General features: G+C 37.8%; 4 protein-coding genes across 6 annotated transcripts; 2 read left to right on the top strand and 2 right to left on the bottom strand.

The window, feature by feature from the left end:
- Positions 1–5,793: 5,793 nt before the first annotated feature.
- Positions 5,794–10,112, top strand: LOC129728431 (protein CLEC16A homolog). Its single transcript, XM_055686870.1, has 10 exons — positions 5,794–6,200; positions 6,259–6,398; positions 6,454–6,832; positions 6,892–7,469; positions 7,528–7,737; positions 8,033–8,152; positions 8,212–8,404; positions 8,466–8,731; positions 8,787–9,375; positions 9,438–10,112. Exons 1-10 carry the CDS (start codon positions 5,998–6,000, stop codon positions 9,919–9,921), a joined length of 3,162 nt encoding a protein of 1,053 aa, XP_055542845.1. The 5' UTR covers positions 5,794–5,997; the 3' UTR covers positions 9,922–10,112.
- A 1,166-nt stretch (positions 10,113–11,278) lies between these two features.
- On the bottom strand, positions 11,279–12,834 carry LOC129728432 (DALR anticodon-binding domain-containing protein 3). The gene is made up of 4 exons (XM_055686871.1): positions 12,174–12,834; positions 11,940–12,121; positions 11,575–11,876; positions 11,279–11,514 (listed from the first exon to the last, which is right to left on the bottom strand). Exons 1-4 carry the CDS (start codon positions 12,749–12,751, stop codon positions 11,395–11,397), a joined length of 1,182 nt encoding a protein of 393 aa, XP_055542846.1. The 5' UTR covers positions 12,752–12,834; the 3' UTR covers positions 11,279–11,394.
- Positions 12,835–12,868: 34 nt separating this feature from the next.
- LOC129728435 (uncharacterized) lies at positions 12,869–13,848 on the top strand. Its single transcript, XM_055686875.1, has 2 exons — positions 12,869–13,384; positions 13,455–13,848. Exons 1-2 carry the CDS (start codon positions 13,199–13,201, stop codon positions 13,659–13,661), a joined length of 393 nt encoding a protein of 130 aa, XP_055542850.1. The 5' UTR covers positions 12,869–13,198; the 3' UTR covers positions 13,662–13,848.
- On the bottom strand, positions 13,210–14,957 carry LOC129728433 (S-adenosylmethionine mitochondrial carrier protein homolog). Of its 3 annotated transcripts, none has more exons than XM_055686874.1 (4): positions 14,767–14,957; positions 14,598–14,706; positions 14,024–14,183; positions 13,210–13,966 (listed from the first exon to the last, which is right to left on the bottom strand). In XM_055686874.1, the coding sequence occupies exons 1-4, from the start codon at positions 14,824–14,826 to the stop codon at positions 13,855–13,857; spliced, it is 441 nt and encodes a 146-aa protein (XP_055542849.1). In that variant the 5' UTR covers positions 14,827–14,957; the 3' UTR covers positions 13,210–13,854. The 3 variants fall into 3 exon arrangements, with proteins under 3 accessions (XP_055542849.1, XP_055542848.1, XP_055542847.1); XM_055686873.1 differs by having other exon boundaries at positions 13,220–13,966; positions 14,024–14,504; XM_055686872.1 differs by having other exon boundaries at positions 13,424–13,966; positions 14,024–14,706; positions 14,767–14,954.
- Between the last annotated feature and the right edge of the window lie 1,777 nt (positions 14,958–16,734).

The raw sequence follows: 16,734 nt of genomic DNA, 5'->3' as shown, positions 1-16,734 counted from the left end.
AGGATCGATCTTTTCCAGCCCGAATCTCAATTTTTTAGAACGATTCTTTCGCCTTCAAAAAATCTAAAAGATCGTTTATTTTTCGATTTGATTCGATCTGTTGAAAATTTAATTTATTTTTCAGCCAGCAGAACTTTTTTTAAAATACGGTTTTGAGAGTAATTGTCAGGTATCGTGTACCGTTTCCAATGTTGTCTTATCCAGGGGACTATAAACGTCAACATTTTTCCTACCAATCATTAATTCATTACACACTTAACTGCGTAATGTTCTCTCGGTAAAGTAAAATACCGAACTACCTGAAAACATTTTAGTTTACCGTTGTTCAGTAAGAAAATTACTGAGAAATCGGTAACTGTAAGTGTTTACCGGAATACCGTAAATTTTTTTACCGAAAAAAATCGTGAAACCGAAAAATTCCGAGTTCATTGAACTAAAATACCGAATCTCGGAACCCTGACATCATTTAACTGAGATTTCGTTGAACAAAAAAAAACTGTTACCGAGATTCCGAAAAAATGAACTGTCAAAATAACGAGTGCTTCACTAACGGTTTTTTTTTTCGTGTTTCGGTGTAGGAAGAAAAGGAGCAGGTTTTGCGGCTATTATTATTATGGAGAAATCTGCAAAGTTCAGATTAACTAAAATATTAAGTGAGTATACCCTATTTTTCCTCAGATCTCGTTTTTTTGCTACAAAGAATGTTTGAAGAAAACGATTTATTCTTTCTCCAATCAATTTTGTAGGTTACCAACTCGCTCGTAGGATGGAAGTTGAAAAGTGATAGATGTTACTTTATTTCCTGGAAGCAATATAACACTCCAGTTTTTACCAAAGCTGTGTTAAGTTGAGTCAGTTGACTTAGTAATTGATAAATTAATTTGTTCATTTGATCGTTTCAATCATATTCTGGGTTATCTGACGAACAAATATCGCAAAATGCGTACCTTTGTAAATTTTACCGAAGTTCTCGTAATACTTTGACAATTGAACATTACCGAGAATCTCGTTAAAGTTGACAGGTTTTTGATTGTTGCTTTTACAGAATCTCGGTGTTTTGATGTATTACCGAGATTTTTACCGAGATCTCAGCTGTTGAATACTCGGTAATTTATTTTACCGTATTCGGCAATAAAATCTAAGTGTGTACACACTTAGATTTTATTGCCGAGAAATCAACAGCTGATAAATTCAGCGAACTGTTTTACAAGTTTTCGGTAGAATTTTCATGAACTTCGGCTAAGGTTACTCGTATTCCGGTCGGCACCACGTGGAGGTTGGGATGGAGTTGCTGGACAGAGGTGAATGGCCACATTAGGGTCTCAAGTTACACGTGTCCAGCCATTTGCCAAAACTATCTTCAGTAGAGAACCAGGAAGAGGCCGTCGACTCCGTGGTAGGCCTCGCACGCGGTGGATGTGCGCGGTGGAAGAAGATGCACGATCTGCTGGTGTACGGGGAGACTGGAGAACGGCTGCTCAAGACAGAAGAAGATGGACATCTCTATTTCGTTCGTTAGCCAAAAAAGTGAAGTAAATAAGTAAGACAAAATAATTGAGATAAATAAAATTCTCTCGAATTTTAAATGGCCAGAACTTTACGAAAAATGGATCATTTTTGATAACCGGTTTCATTTCACTGGAAACAGTATTATATTAGCATTACTTGGGAACTTGGTGTGACCAACCTACACCTAAAATGTTTCGGATTTCAAGAGTGTGTGTCAAAGTGTACATTTTTGCAACGCTTTAGGCAACGTTTTAGGCAACTAAATTGTCTATCTAAAATACTTCATTTAAAAAAATATGAGATCACCGATATTCTCTAAAATCATTTTTTGTTTTTAAAATTATATTTTTTTCAGAGTAGGATCTTTAACTCATTTTTTTATATTTTTGAAGGAAAGTTCAGATAATTTTTACTAAGATATATTGATTCATAAGAAAAAGGTTCAAATACAGTTAGGTTTTCTTACGCGGGGATACATGCCTCGTGAAAAAAACATGTTTATTCAGGAATCCGCTTGATAAACCGCTTTAATTCAAAAATTCGCGTAAAAAAATTGCGCGTTATCAAAAAATCATGTGCATGCTGCAGCAGTATTGCTAGTAAAATTCAATGGTGAGCCGTCCGTCAGACATTCAATCAGTTTGGGGTGAATAGCTGTTTCTACAAGCATCGTAGCGCCTTACGGTCTTCAGAAGAGTTTTTCCCAGGAAAATTTCCTACAACTATCAAGTATCGATTAATTTTTAGGACCCAACTGGGAATTTATAGAGAATAAGTTTTGAAAAAGTGAATTTTCCCATATAAAATCGTATGGGAACTTTAAAAATCGGGCGCAAATCGGGCGTTTCACCGATCGATCTGAAAAATTACACAGTTGTTATAGGATCCATAAGGAACACGAAAAGTGCATGGGAGCGAAAAAATAACACCATCGCTTTTCTCCCTTATAACCGTGTCCCAGTCTAATGGACATACATGCAGGAAGCAGTAGTCCCGTCCACTGGTCTCGGAGTTGCAGGCAATGACGCAGCGGTTGAATAAGATGGTCAAGTCGATTTTCCCAGTGAATCGCGACGCGGCAGTGGTATTGGACGACTAGACCTATCTCACCCTGGATGGCAACGACTAGCAGGGCTCTTCGTTTTTCACCTCCCCCACGAAGGAAGTGAGCACCGAGGTAAAGTTTATTTCACACACCAAGTTCCCCAAGAAGATGCGGCTTTAGCTGACAATCAGTGAGAAAGGGATGTCAAAGTTGCTCTTATTTCGCTCCGGGCTGGCCGTGAACGGGGAAATTTATAGTACGAAGTGCCTGACAGAAGTTGCGTCGTTCATCAAGAAATACCATAAGCGCGAAGACACGGTGTTCTGGCCAGATTTGACGTCGGCCAACTACTCGAAGCGATCGTTGGAGGAGATGGAGCGGCTGAATATCGATGTGGTACCGAAGTCGGCGAATCCGCCCAATGTCCCCCACCTGCTTCCCATCGAGAATTTCTAGACAAACTTGAAGCGCAAAATCTATTCCAACAATTTTGTCGCGAAAACGGAGGAGGAATTAATAAAAAAAAAAACGAAGAAAGAGCATAAAAACACGGCTACACGCATGTTTTCGTCCGCCATGGCGAATGTTCCGGTTAACTGCCGGAAGGCTGCACGCAAGGACCGCAAACGTTAGCTGTCAAATTATCGATACTTATCGATAACATCGATAAAAGCGCCGGGATTATCGATTGTTATCGATGTCTGTTTTGGGCGATATTTCCCATCACTAAGTGCTGCATCGACAATAGTAGCGCACTGTTACGGATGCACTTAGGGCATCCTTAACAGTGCGGTACCATTTGAGTTGTTATGGCGGCTGTGTACAGCGTGACTATTTTGCTCACTCACCCGCGTTCTCACCGGTCGTTGCTATCGTCTCAGTTTGACGTTTCATCCAGCATAAACCTTTAGCAGCGCTGTTATCGGGCTGCTAATTTTGAGAGCGCGATGCTTCCCGGATGCTCGGTTACTATTTCTCTAGCGCGTTTAGCAGCGACCGGTACGGTATGAAGTGGGGTATAGAAGCGCACCGTTAAGGATGCCCTTAGATGGATTGATCGGATTGATCCTAATACTGTTCAGCTGAATCGATCCTGAACATCGATCTTTCTCTGAAGATCGCCCAATCCTAAACAGATTTTCAAACTGAAGCGCAGCATACACGCTCACTCTGGATAACCCAAAACTGAGTCAAAACCTAATCAGTTTCGCTAAAACCTTATGTACTCAAAATTGGGTTGTTTAGCTATTCACGAATTTCCGATTTTTATATATCATCTGAAAGACTGTAATTTTCTAAGCAAAACGTGATTTTTTAAAACTTTATATCATTATCCTTCGATTTTAAAATGAATAATTGAAATTCGCTCCAAATCGCTGTAATGACAGTTGGTATATGGGCGAACTGTCATTGTAGCGATTCCGAGCAGTTTTAAGTCTTGATTTAAAAAGCGAAGGACAGCGATAGAAAAAATTTTTCAAATCACGTTTTACTCAGAAAATACAGATCTTTCAGATGATATAAAAAACTGATATATAGCTCAACAACCTAATTGAGTAGTAGTTGTATTACTCATTTTCGAGTACCACCGAATGTTCTAAAAATTGAGTAAATATTACCCATATTATCCCTGATGCGCGATGCGTAAAAGTTACTCATTTTAGACTCAAAAATGAGTACTTTAAGCTTCAATGAGGGAATTTCGGATAATGCCTGTTCGTAATATGCGAACCTCTCTGCTTACGTCAGATTTGCGATTTCTGTAAAATTGGCAACACAAATGTTGCCAGATATATTTTTCTTTTGATAAAATATATGAAGACTTCAAACTGACGTAAGCAGAGTTGTCAAAAGGGTGGGTAATTTATTACGAACTTTGCATTATAGCGTCCGCCATTATGGCGCGTAAAAAGCTGGATAGTCACACCGAACACAGCGAAGCTCTTGAAAAAAATACCGATGGCAGCTATGAAGGACTCGTGGTCGAAGATGACCAGCAAAATCCTTAAGGGGCCATCCACATACCACGTGGACAGATTTTTAACGATTTTGACCCCCCCTCCCCCACCGTGGACAACTGCCCATATAAATTCTAAAAAAATTGTATGGACCGTGGACGTATGATTCTTGGAAAAGGTGTCCTTACGCCTAAAGAGATATGGTCTGCTGAACCAACGAAGGTAAGGAACTTCATCAAAGAAGCCATACCTTCTTGGGGTGAAATGCAAAGTCTGGGGGCGACTATCACTGATACCCATAGAGATGGAACGAACTGACAGTGCATATAAAGTAACGCGGAGTATACCACAATAGCTAACTAATGGTAGCAGTGGTCATAGGCTCCTACAAGGGAAAAAAATGGACCGTGGACATTAGATAACCCCCCCCCCCAAAGCTGTCCACGTGGTATGTGGATGACCCCTAAAGGGAAAAAAGTAAGTCGGTAGCGGAAAACTATTTGGCGTACCACTTTGCAGAATACCATTTCGCAGAATAATTATAAAAAATGTAAAAAAAGTGTTGGAAATTTACCTTTGTTCGCCAGGACACGGGAGATCTTTGAATTTATTCGCCGTATACCCAACCAACGAGTCCTGGTGAAAAAGAAAAATTGGCATTAGTTGCAGTCAATTATTTCAAATTATAAATTACTTACCGATAACAACGAATTTCAAACACTTCTATTTCCTCCTTATTTTCAGACAGTGCTTGGTTTGCTGTTTGTTTTTAATAGGGTGTTCTAGGGGTATTTATATGATTATTTCTTTTGATAAGAAATGTCAAAAGATATACATATTCTACTGACTTTTCTAAATTTAAAGCAGAACTATTGAAAAAATCGATTTCGAATTTTCGAAAATTTAAAACAAATATAGTTTTTCAATTTTAAAATCAAAGAACTTTAAACTCGTAGAGATCTAAGACAAATTACGTAATGCCTACTGAAAGGTCGGTTATCGAATAGTATGAGAAAAAGCAGATTTTTTTTTTTTAAATTAAAACCCTATTGCAAAAAAATAACAACAACAACACGCAAGCACCGATTACCCAATTTTGAGTAAATTTGCCGCCATGATCAATTTAGTTCTACTCATTTTTTGACGTCTTCGAACAACTGAAAAAAAAAATGATTAAAATTCAACTCAGCCGCTGAGTAGCCCAGAGTGAGCGTGTACCTATAAACTTTCAGCTATAAACCATAAAAAGCTATAAAAAAAGCAAAATTAGCACTGCTTTGTTTTCAGTTTTTTTCGTATGTCATAAATTGCAGCTGTCAGATGCAAAAAAAATATTTTTCATTACCTTCAAAGGTTATTTTACTAAACGCTTTACACATAGTAGTTAGCACAGAATTAACGTTGGCTATTTAAAATTGCACACATACACTTTGTTAATACAGTGAAATAAAAAATATCTGAAGCATTATTTGGTTAGAATAACAAATGTTTCGCAGTAGAAGTTGGTTCGGTGGTGGCTGGAATCGACCTAAAAATCGACTCTCACTAGATCACCTGAAATACCTGTATAGTGTTCTTGAACGCAATACCACTGTTTCCGAAAGTAATCGAGGGTTACTGGTAGAATCACTACGATGCATTGCAGAAATTCTAATATGGGGCGATCAAAACGATTCATCTGTCTTCGAGTGAGTAAATCAAATTCATATCTATTTTCCATTTCTATTGATGGGTCGATGTGCGTAGTTTCTTTTTAGAAAAAAATATGCTATCATATTTTCTACACATAATGCGACAGAAAAGCGGAGGATCAAGCTTTGTATGTGTTCAACTGTTACAGACGTTGAATATCTTATTTGAAAATATCCGCAATGAGACCTCTCTTTGTGAGTGCTTATCTTACGTTACAGAAAACAGTTCAATTACTATTCTTATTTACAGACTACTTACTCAGCAACAACCTTGTTAATTCCATAATTGTCCATAAATTTGACTTCTCCGACGAAGATGTAATGGGCTACTACATCCTGTTTTTGAAAACTCTCAGCTTGAAGTTGAATACCCATACGATACATTTTTTCTACAATGAACACACAAATGATTTTCCACTGTATACAGAAGCGATAAAGTTTTTTAATCATCCTGAATCGATGGTACGGATTGCCGTCCGTACCATTACTTTGAATGTGTACAAAGTACAAAACTCAAACATGTTGCAGTTTATACGGGACAAAACCGCAGCTCCTTACTTCAGTAATCTGGTATGGTTTATCGGCAAGCATATATTGGAACTAGATGCCTGCGTTCGTCATGATATAGAGTAAGTTGCAAGGTATTTTTCAATCAAATGTCCAAATTATGTTTTATTTTTTGTTTTAGTCATCAATCACAACATCGTTTAGCAAATTTGGTAGCGGAACACTTAGACCATTTGCATTATTTAAACGATATCCTCTGTCTAGATATAGCCGACCTCAACGCGGTTCTAACCGAACATTTACTCCATAAGTTATTCGTTCCACTGTATATATTCTCCTTGACACCGTCACCGCCCATCTCAATGGCATTGGTAACAAGAAACTTGGCGGCTGTGTTAAATAAGGTGGTCGATATTGATATTAAAGAAATGAATAATCCTCGTGTATCAAGTGTTGTAGCACTGTTCCTATTGTCGCTCGTTTTTCTTGTCGTTACACATAGACCTTTGATAAACGCCTTAACGTGGGTCATTTTAAACGCCGATCATACTGTATTCAAAGAAGGAGCATCTCGAATATTGAATGCCTACATCGATAATCGTGAAGTTGTTGCGCTTGGATTCGTTCAACCGGTTGAAAGTCTTGAGAAAGCACTGGAAAGTTCAGCTGCATCTTCAAGCTCATCTAATTATGATCAAAGTGTGGATGATGCTAATAGTAGTAGCAGTACATCGACCACCAATGAGCCGCCAGTATCTGGTAAAATCACCGTTTGTTTTTTTTTTATTCTGATGTTTAATTACTTCTTTTTTACTAGATTCTCCAAGTCCTCCTACATTATCAGATGAAATGGAAAAAGTGAATATTACAGACGAAGAAAAGGAAAAGCTACTTTTAAACGCATATCGAACCCCAGAATTCAACAGGCCTTTCTTAGATATGGTATTATCATCATTGGATTGCGCAGAAAATGACTATCTAGCTTTGCTTGCACTCTGTCTGCTGTATGCATTAGCAAACAACAAAGGTATTTGATTTTTCTAGCATTTATTTTTCCTAATATACTAGTAATCATTTGATACTGTAGTTTATAAACTACACCACTAAAATAATTCAATTATCGCTTATCATCCACGCTACCCGCCCTGTAACGCATATTTGTTCGCCTTGAATTCCGATTCCGCACCTGATTTTTTATGGATAAATGTGACGTCGATAACGGTAGATGGTTGGTTGAAAATCTTGTACATTTTAATATTTATTCAAAACTATTCTTCAAAAAATTAACAGAATTCGTTTAATGATTCTTGTGTTTTCCGTAGGTGTGAATGCCGAATGGTTAGATATTGTGTTGAACAGATCGTCCCCAAGCGGATGCTCCAAGTACAATATAATTTTGCTCGAAAAACTGCTTCAAATCATCACTCTCTCCAATCAGCCATGTAAGTTGTTCGCTACTATATTCTAATACCATATTCTAGCTAAATCTTCATTCTACTAGCCTGTCGTATTCGTTTGGTTACTATTGAGTTAACGTTGAAACTATTTAGTCAAATTATCGGAGTTGGTACCACCAACATTAATATTTGTGAACAACACAGAAACGCTTTATTTTCTGCTCGAAATCAGAGTATGACAGTTTTGAGAAATTTTTACAAATCTGAGGATATTTTTCTGGATCTTTTTGAGGATGAGTAAGAAATAGAATATTCTAACGAACAATATTTAGTTAATTTAATGTTTCCTATGTTCTAGGTACAACGAAATGGTGAAAAGTTCATTGAATGTAGAGTTCCTATGCAACGATTCAACTATTTTGCTACCTCCAACGGGGACGCCTCTAACGGGTATAGGCTTCACCCGGCGTTTACCATGTGGTGAAGTAGAAAAGGCACGACGGGCGATTCGAGTGTTTTTCTTACTTAGACGAACGTGTCAAAGTATTACGGGTGAGCGAGAAATGTTACTCCCTCTTACCAACCTAAGTCAATGCGTTCAGGTGGAAAATGCACTAGATTTGAGTAAGATATATTTTTATACGCACAAAAAATGCTATTTCATATCTAATCATTGTAGACAATAGTGACCTAATAGCTTGCACTGTGGTGATGCGCGATGGTACCAAATATCGTCGTTTTCTGGTAATGGATATTCTTCAACTTATTCTAGTTGAACCCGATAGTAAACGGTTAGGATGGGGCGTTGCCAAATTTGTCGGTTTTTTGCAAGATGTTGAAGTAAATGGTGATAAAGAAGACTCCAGAAGTTTACATCTAACCATTCATCGAGGTGGAGTTACAAACAACCGTACTCCTATTTTATCAGCAAAGTTTACGTTTGACGATCATATTCGTTGCATGGCTGCAAAACAACGTTTAACTAAAGGGCGCAGCAAAGCACGCCAGAAAAAAATGTTTCAAATCGCTCAACTGTTGGAAATTCCTGGTCAATTGAATGATCCATCGTTTCCTTTTCTTGCCACTGCTGGACCATCGATGCCGCGATCTCTCCTGAGATCAACTGCTGGACGACAACCAAGGGAGCATCGCCCTCTCTTCTCAACTTCAAATCGAGTGCCCGGTTTGGCAACAGCCCTTAGACGAGAAAGTATGCCTTCAGGAAGTGTGAGTCGAGTACAGATTAATTCCAGTCGTTCCATCGACGGGTAATGCTATTGATATAAGCCTTTCCAAACTGATGATAATCAGCCAATTGTAAATTTTACAGTGAAACCAATGGGGCCCGCAGAAAAACTAATCATCCATCGCGCCGAGAAAGTAGTCAACCAATAACTGTCACCACAACAAAACCACGCGATGCTTCCCATAATCGATCGAGCACTCCAAGATCGCGTGAATCCAGCCCTCGCGTTCCAAGACCGCGTTCGGAGGAAATTCCTTTAGAAGATTTTCGTAATTCTCAAAATTCCAGTCCAGTCTCGCGCGGTTCATCGAATGCAGCTTCTCGCTCCCATACACCATCGCGTTTAGGTGTTGAACCAGCATTTTCTATGACGTCAACCAATAATGGACAAAATAGCGGAAATATCAACGTCGCTTCAAAAGAACCTGTTATTCCCTCGGTGATAGCTTCGAATTCAAATCCAGCATCCATTTCTATTCCTGCCGAACTGAGCCCCACTTCGGAGGAAACTTCTTTTATAGCAAACGAAGAGCGACAAAAGAAACGAGGGGCTATCGAGACCGTTTAACCTTTGCCGCATCTTCATATCTTTAATTGCTTCACCAAATCAGCTATCGTTTTATTTTAGGATCACAAGAAATTTTATGTTCTGGTTGCAGATTAGAATTTATGTAGTGAAATAATCGTGATGTTTTTTTTTTCATCTATAGTTTATTTGACACGGCACAAATACAACCCAATGTTTAACGGCGCCAATTATATCTGGTAGCTTACTTTCTAAAGTATCTTAATAACTAAAAGCAAATTTTTTATCCTCGCTGCCGACTACGAGCTGAAACTAAATATAACTTAAAGCTAGAATATTTTGCATTAAAAGCACAGGTTTGCTGTTTGATGGTTTTCATTGCCATAGGTAAGCAGCATATTAAATTTGTTCCGCTGCTGGGCCAAGATATTACGGACTGGCATATTGGGTTGTTTCCATCGGGCCTTGAGAGTATCGTGCGGGTCTGATTGCTGTTTCCGGATCCGGGGTCTTAACGTGTTCTTGTCGTTTGGTTGGATGTAGGCGGAAGGGGATAGGACTAAACTGGGGCGTGGATGGATTTCAGGAAAACGTATATAAGGGACATGTAGGATAGGTCACGGCTCGCCAAGACATCACGAACAGGAACAGTATCGTGATGTTATCCATGTTAATTTAAAAGCGAATTTTTGACCTGGAAGCGCACTAACTGCTGTCAAAACCCGTCTTTATTCGGTCGATATTGACCCAGTTTTGTCCTGGCGTGCTGCCCGAAGCGCACTGTAAAATATAAAATTTGTCAGCTTTAACCCACCACCGCACGTGCTTAGTTCGTAATCAATTATCTGGCATCTCTTTCTTACTTGCGTCGTAAATCGAGATGCCGTTTTTGATTGCTCGGCAGATTTGCCCTGACGCAGTGGAATAAAGAAATTCGCTATAAGATTTGCCTCTTGGTCTGTTGAACGTAAAGCTTCTTGACAAAGTTTCCAGTAACCTCCTTTCTCCATCAATTTATTGATGTTTAACGATTGATAAATTTACTTAACACTTTTGTATTTAAGGATAAAGTTTGTATATTTTCGTGAATCTTATTAAAGAATTCTTTTGCTTCAATTCGGAAAAATAAAATCAATTCAGCAGTTAACTGGTTTAACTAAACGAAAGTTTTTTGTTGGTGAATTTGACATGGATTAAGGTGGCTAAACCTCAACGCTGATCTAGTTCAAACAGAAGTAGCTTAAACTTAGTTTTCCATCAATCCAAAAATTAAGTAATTATTTCAATCAATAATAGCCTTACATCAAGGCTGGGGTCGTGTTTTGAACACCATCGGACTTCAAAGTCACACCCATGGGGCCATTTTAGAAAATAAAATAAAATAATGCAAATGAGAAGATACGGTAAAAACATACATTTACTAATCAGTTTAAATTCTAAGAAATAAGTTTCAGAAATTTCTTAATAAATTTAAAAGATGATGACACTACTTTTTGTTCTGCCTTGTTCACCACATTACATCTCTGTAATAGGCTCTAAGTCCATCAAATCCAACAACGTTGAGAGAACTTTATGCACCGATTTCAATAAATATATTCTTGCAAACATAACAGGTAATAGATGGTCACGATTTTCCTGCAAATATAATGGCGTTTGAAAAATAACAAAAATATTAACTACAGATTGAAACAATACCGTTAGAATTCGTATTCGTCGGTAATATTTGCTGAGACTAATTACTAATCCACAAGCAAAATTTAGTACCAGATGTGGTGCTATTCTTGTTAGTTGACCCCCACCAGAGGCCTGTTGAATAATTGCAGGAAACCCAGCTACATAAACCCAAAAAAGGTGCCATTCATCTTCTTCCGTAAGTAAGCTATAATCAACATCAGTTGCCGGTGGTGATGGTGGGTAATATTTATTATGCTGTTTTTCGGCGAAATTCTTGAAGAGAACTGATAAACGGGCGTAGTTGTATAAGATGAATGCGGCACCTGAATAAAACAATAGTTTTATAACCAAGTATGTAGCAAAAAAATGTTCAACAAATTTAACACCTTTGCTGGATTTATTTTTTTCTTGCTTCATATTTATTTGACTGTTTGCTTTTGATTCCAACATGTCCACAATTGCTGCTGAGCGGCCTAGACTAGCGATTGAAGCTTGAAAACGTTGTTGATCTTTAACTCGAATTCCGTATTTGTGCTGGGCAATTAATTGCATATCATTTGAACGTTTCCTGAAATAAACTACTTGACTAGAAACGAATAGTTATGAACATTAAAGAGTACCTTAAATAATCATTAGCAGTCATGCCGTTTGTTATAACTGGGGAACATATGAGATATGTAACATCACCTAATTTCATAGAACGGGTTTTCCCCACAACGATTTGCGGCACCGTCTTATTTAAACTCGAGCTGTCCAGAATTTGATAACCATTAAATTCTAATATATTACTAACTACTTTGAAAACCGCACGAATTCTAAAATCTGTCATAGACAGATCTTCGTCAGTTGCGACATCACAAATCAAACATATTTGCTGGTTCTTATAAACAGGAACCAGTCCATTTTTAATGATTTGTGTAATCAAAATTCGATAAGCAATTTCTCTGTTCAGAAACAAACTAACTGAATTGTTGATATATTGGCACTCGTTTAACACCAGGTTCCACTTTTTGCTCTCTGTGATCAGGTCATTCACTTCAAACTTTACTTTGCTGTTATCCTCTTGTTTGATTGACTTCAAAACAATATCCCCAGTTTGGGTTAGAAAACTATTTTGGTATTTTAATGAGAACTGATTTTTACTAAACTTTTGAAAATAATCTTGCAACCGTTTATTCCATTCGTCTAAAATATCCATTACTCGTATTGTAGGATTGTATCATTATTGACAACGATAACAAAAAGAAACACGTTACATAGCGTTACTACCAAAACCTAGAGCGGGTAAAGCGGATTCTAGAAGTAACACATTTTTGGTAGTTTTGTTTGACGTTTAGCGGACGCGCATTGCAGCATTCTGAATGCAAACATTTCCAAGTAGAGCAAAGCAACGACGAAAGATAAGAAATTGAAGATAGCAGTAATCTGCAAGCCATATTTTTGTTCTCATTTTTCGTGGCTTCTGGCACGTAAATTAAATTAACAAATAATAAGCAGAAGTTCTGAATGCTTGTTGCAGTGAAACGAACAGTGAATTCGGCATGTATTAAACTAACTTCAAATTCTCGCAAAGAAAAAGTTTGAGCTCTTATCTTTGTGTCAAGAAATTGCAATTTATAATAACTAGCGCGTTAACTTTGTGAAGATGAATTTTACCTTCAACCAAACCATTATCTCGCTGGGAACTGTTCTAAAATCCACACAAAAACCCATATTAGAAGAGGCAATCCCATCTAATGCCAAAGAATCTGGCGCCGGACAATCGGAGAGCCTAAATTTCTTGTTCATTCCACTGGCAGTGCTTATTACGGTGATGTTACTCTCGGTGATGGTAAGCTTTCGTGTTGGTGTAAGGTAAATAAAAAATTATATCTACTTTGAAATTTTTTTTTATATTATAGGTTTACTTAATGGCACGAAGAAAAGATAAAATTTTTACCAAGCGCTCGTACGTCCCCAGCTTTTCATTCGATTCGTCTGACCTCGATGATAATGACGATTTGGAAACAGAACATTTACTAAAAGGTAAACTTCGGCTGGATGATCCTTATTTAAAGGGCATCAATAGTAGCAAAGTTTACTCAGGCAATAACGAGTTATACGCTTGATCAGATCAAGGTGTCAATTTGCCTTGCATTTTTTGTTAAGTTTGTTGAATAAGTGTGCTAGTATTATGAATGATAAATTCACAAATATCTTTCAAATGTTACATATGTGATAGTTTTTTTCGGGTAGAATATTCATTTCTATTTTCACTAGCTTAACCTACATACTAAATATAGTTTAGACTGATTAGACAGTTTAAATTGATTCATCCGAATTTAGTAACCTTGAAGTAAGGTCATAAAACCCAAAAAAAAAGGCACCTCCCAGAGTGATCCATAAAACACGCGGCACAAACCCGGCAAACATTCTAGAAAAAAAATCAATTATAACCATAACATTAGTTTCTATAAAATAATGGTCTTACCCTTTAATTCCTCGCTCTCGCAGAATTCCACGTAAAATGGTTGAAACACTCGACCTGTTCGCAGTATGTTCGTCCGCAAGCATAATTCGCGTTTTTGCAACATCTAAAGGCGTGGTTAAACCGGCCGCTATACCGCCGGCAATCGCTCCACAAACGGCAACTGAAAGAGGTGTTAGAGACGTCCCTGTAACCGCGCTCCAATTCAGCTTAAAATATTCCCACAACGGAAACTGAATAAATGAAAAAGGCACTTCACGCATAATTGTTGTACCAAATCCTCGGTACAACCCTCGACGGATTCCTTCTGATTTCACAGCGTGGTACCAAATTTCTAATGAGGAAGCGCCGTGTTTCATTGACAGAGCTTGCCTCCGTTGCTTGGCAATTTCAATAGGTACACGAATAAGACATGCAACCACTTCGGCTCCAGCAGCTGAAACCATGTGTACATATGGTTGCTGACTCTGACTTACCCATCGACCTAGGTGTGATTTAAGCCCGTCATAAGTACAAAAGAACAGAGCTGCTGTTGGAGCACTACCGGCTGCTGCTGGTGCAAGACCCTTATAAATACCTTGGAATCCACCGGATCTAACGAAGCCTCGTTCGCTTTGTAGTCGTGTTTTGATTGTATCAATTGGGAATAGAACAATGTCTACCACTAACCCAGCCACTCCACCAGACTGCGAAACGAAATGTTGTTACCAATAGATAATGATCAAATGAAACACATGCGTACATACAATCAGAGAAGACCAATATACAAAGGAATTTGATGAAATCGATCTATTATCCAACGACATTGCTTTATGTCATAAGAGCAGATTATAAAAATTACGAAAATTACCTGGTACTTAAGTTTCGGAATTTAAAAATACAAACAAATTATAACTTGACAATCGGCATAGTGCTCGAAATTGAGAATCTCGATTTCGAGCACTATATCATTGTCATATTTGTTTATATGTATCAATGAGCATAAAAGAGAGGTGAGGAGGAGAGTGCATTTTCCTAGTATTAGTAAATGCTTCAAATGTAAACAACTTAGCAATGGGCGATATTGTATCGGTATCGGAAATATCGATACTTTTGAGACGATATTTCGATTTTTTGGATCGATACACAAGCGTCCGATACTCGACCGTATCGATACTGAAAACCGCGATATTTGTATCGGACCAGCTAGCTGACATCGCGCTATGTTTCAAGGGCTAACATCTCAATGTGTACACGAGATCACCGCCACTTTTCATACGCTATGTTATGCTGTCTGTCAGTGTCAGTGGAGCCCACACATCGTAGAACCGCTGCGATGTTGGCTGCGATAAAGCAAAGCAAATCGGATAGAGATGCCAGCTAGTTGATACGAGCTGGAACCACTGAAAAGCTGCCACTGTCAGTATAAATAGCGCACAAGTCTATTTGCACTAGCAAAACTTAAGCCTGTATAACACTCTTTGACCAAGCGTCTAATATTTGGCACTTTTTGACAGATAAAAATTTGGTCGAAGATAATTGTTTGTCACTCTCCAATTTTAACATGAGGCAAACACGGGCAAACAACAACCATGATGTCAAATAAATTTGACCATTATGTCAGAAGGTCAAAAATTTGACCATTAGACAAAGAGTGTACTACAGGCTTTAGATGGAGAAATAGATAGAGAGAATGTTGTGAGCCAAACGAACTGTCAAAATCTGAGCCAAACGCAGCATAGGGCCAAATTCGAAATTTGTTTTACTTAAGCCACACATTTAAAGCCAAAAAGGAGTGCTCAATAATAACGTGTTCTCAAATACTTTCAAAAATAGGCATAGCTCTACGTTGCATTATTAAGCCACAAAACTTATATTGTTTCTCTGACAATTGATTAAAATATTGTTTGTTTACATTTATACTCAGCTTCATTTGTTTTTATTTCAATTAATTCTACTTCTCTATTTCTGCGTTGAAATGCATCCACAAACCCCTCAAACGAAATTCAACGTTATCAGAAATGATGTTTGGCTTCGATTTAGTTGGGCCATAACCCAACGAGCGGGAGCCCAACTAAAACGTAGCCCAACTAAACATAGCCCAACGAGCGAAACTTGACTGTATTTTAAAAACAAATATAAGTTTTCTGGTTACACTGTTCAGATCGAATATTTGCAAGCGGAAACTAACGCATTCGGGTTATTCGCGTTGAAAGAGATTTCGAAGGCTGTTCGCACCTACGTGAACTCTCATATGCAATTGTCAAAATGTGCGTGATGACAAAAGCAAAAATATTTCCTTCCTTCTTTTTCGCATGCAAAAACCAAACAAATATCAGCAACACCGTCAACGCGAATGCTTTCCGTCGACACAAGTTAGAGTACAAGTGAAAAAAAAAATTGCAATATTTATTAGTTAGAAAAATTCAGCGGTAGACTTCACTATCTTATTTTCGCTGACATATCTAACTTTTTTATGTCATCAATTTCCTCTTAAATTAATATGGAAGTGTGTCAATAATTTATACAAATAAAACGGGAGCTTCACAGCCCATTGGGCCAGTGAATACAAATCTTGAAGATATAAGTTGTTTAATTCATTTGTTTGCCAAAGCTCAGAATTTCTGCATTGCCTGTATGTATTTGTTTGTGAAGTCTTTTGATTCATGCTGCTCTAGAGAATGCGGATAGATACCAGAAAAACAACAAAAAGTCGGCACATCAAATTTTCATTG

The sequence above is a fragment of the Wyeomyia smithii genome, chromosome 3 (assembly GCF_029784165.1).
Source record: "Wyeomyia smithii strain HCP4-BCI-WySm-NY-G18 chromosome 3, ASM2978416v1, whole genome shotgun sequence".
NCBI classification, from domain to species: domain Eukaryota; kingdom Metazoa; phylum Arthropoda; class Insecta; order Diptera; family Culicidae; genus Wyeomyia; species Wyeomyia smithii.
This window is presented reverse-complemented; position numbering and strand designations above follow the sequence as displayed.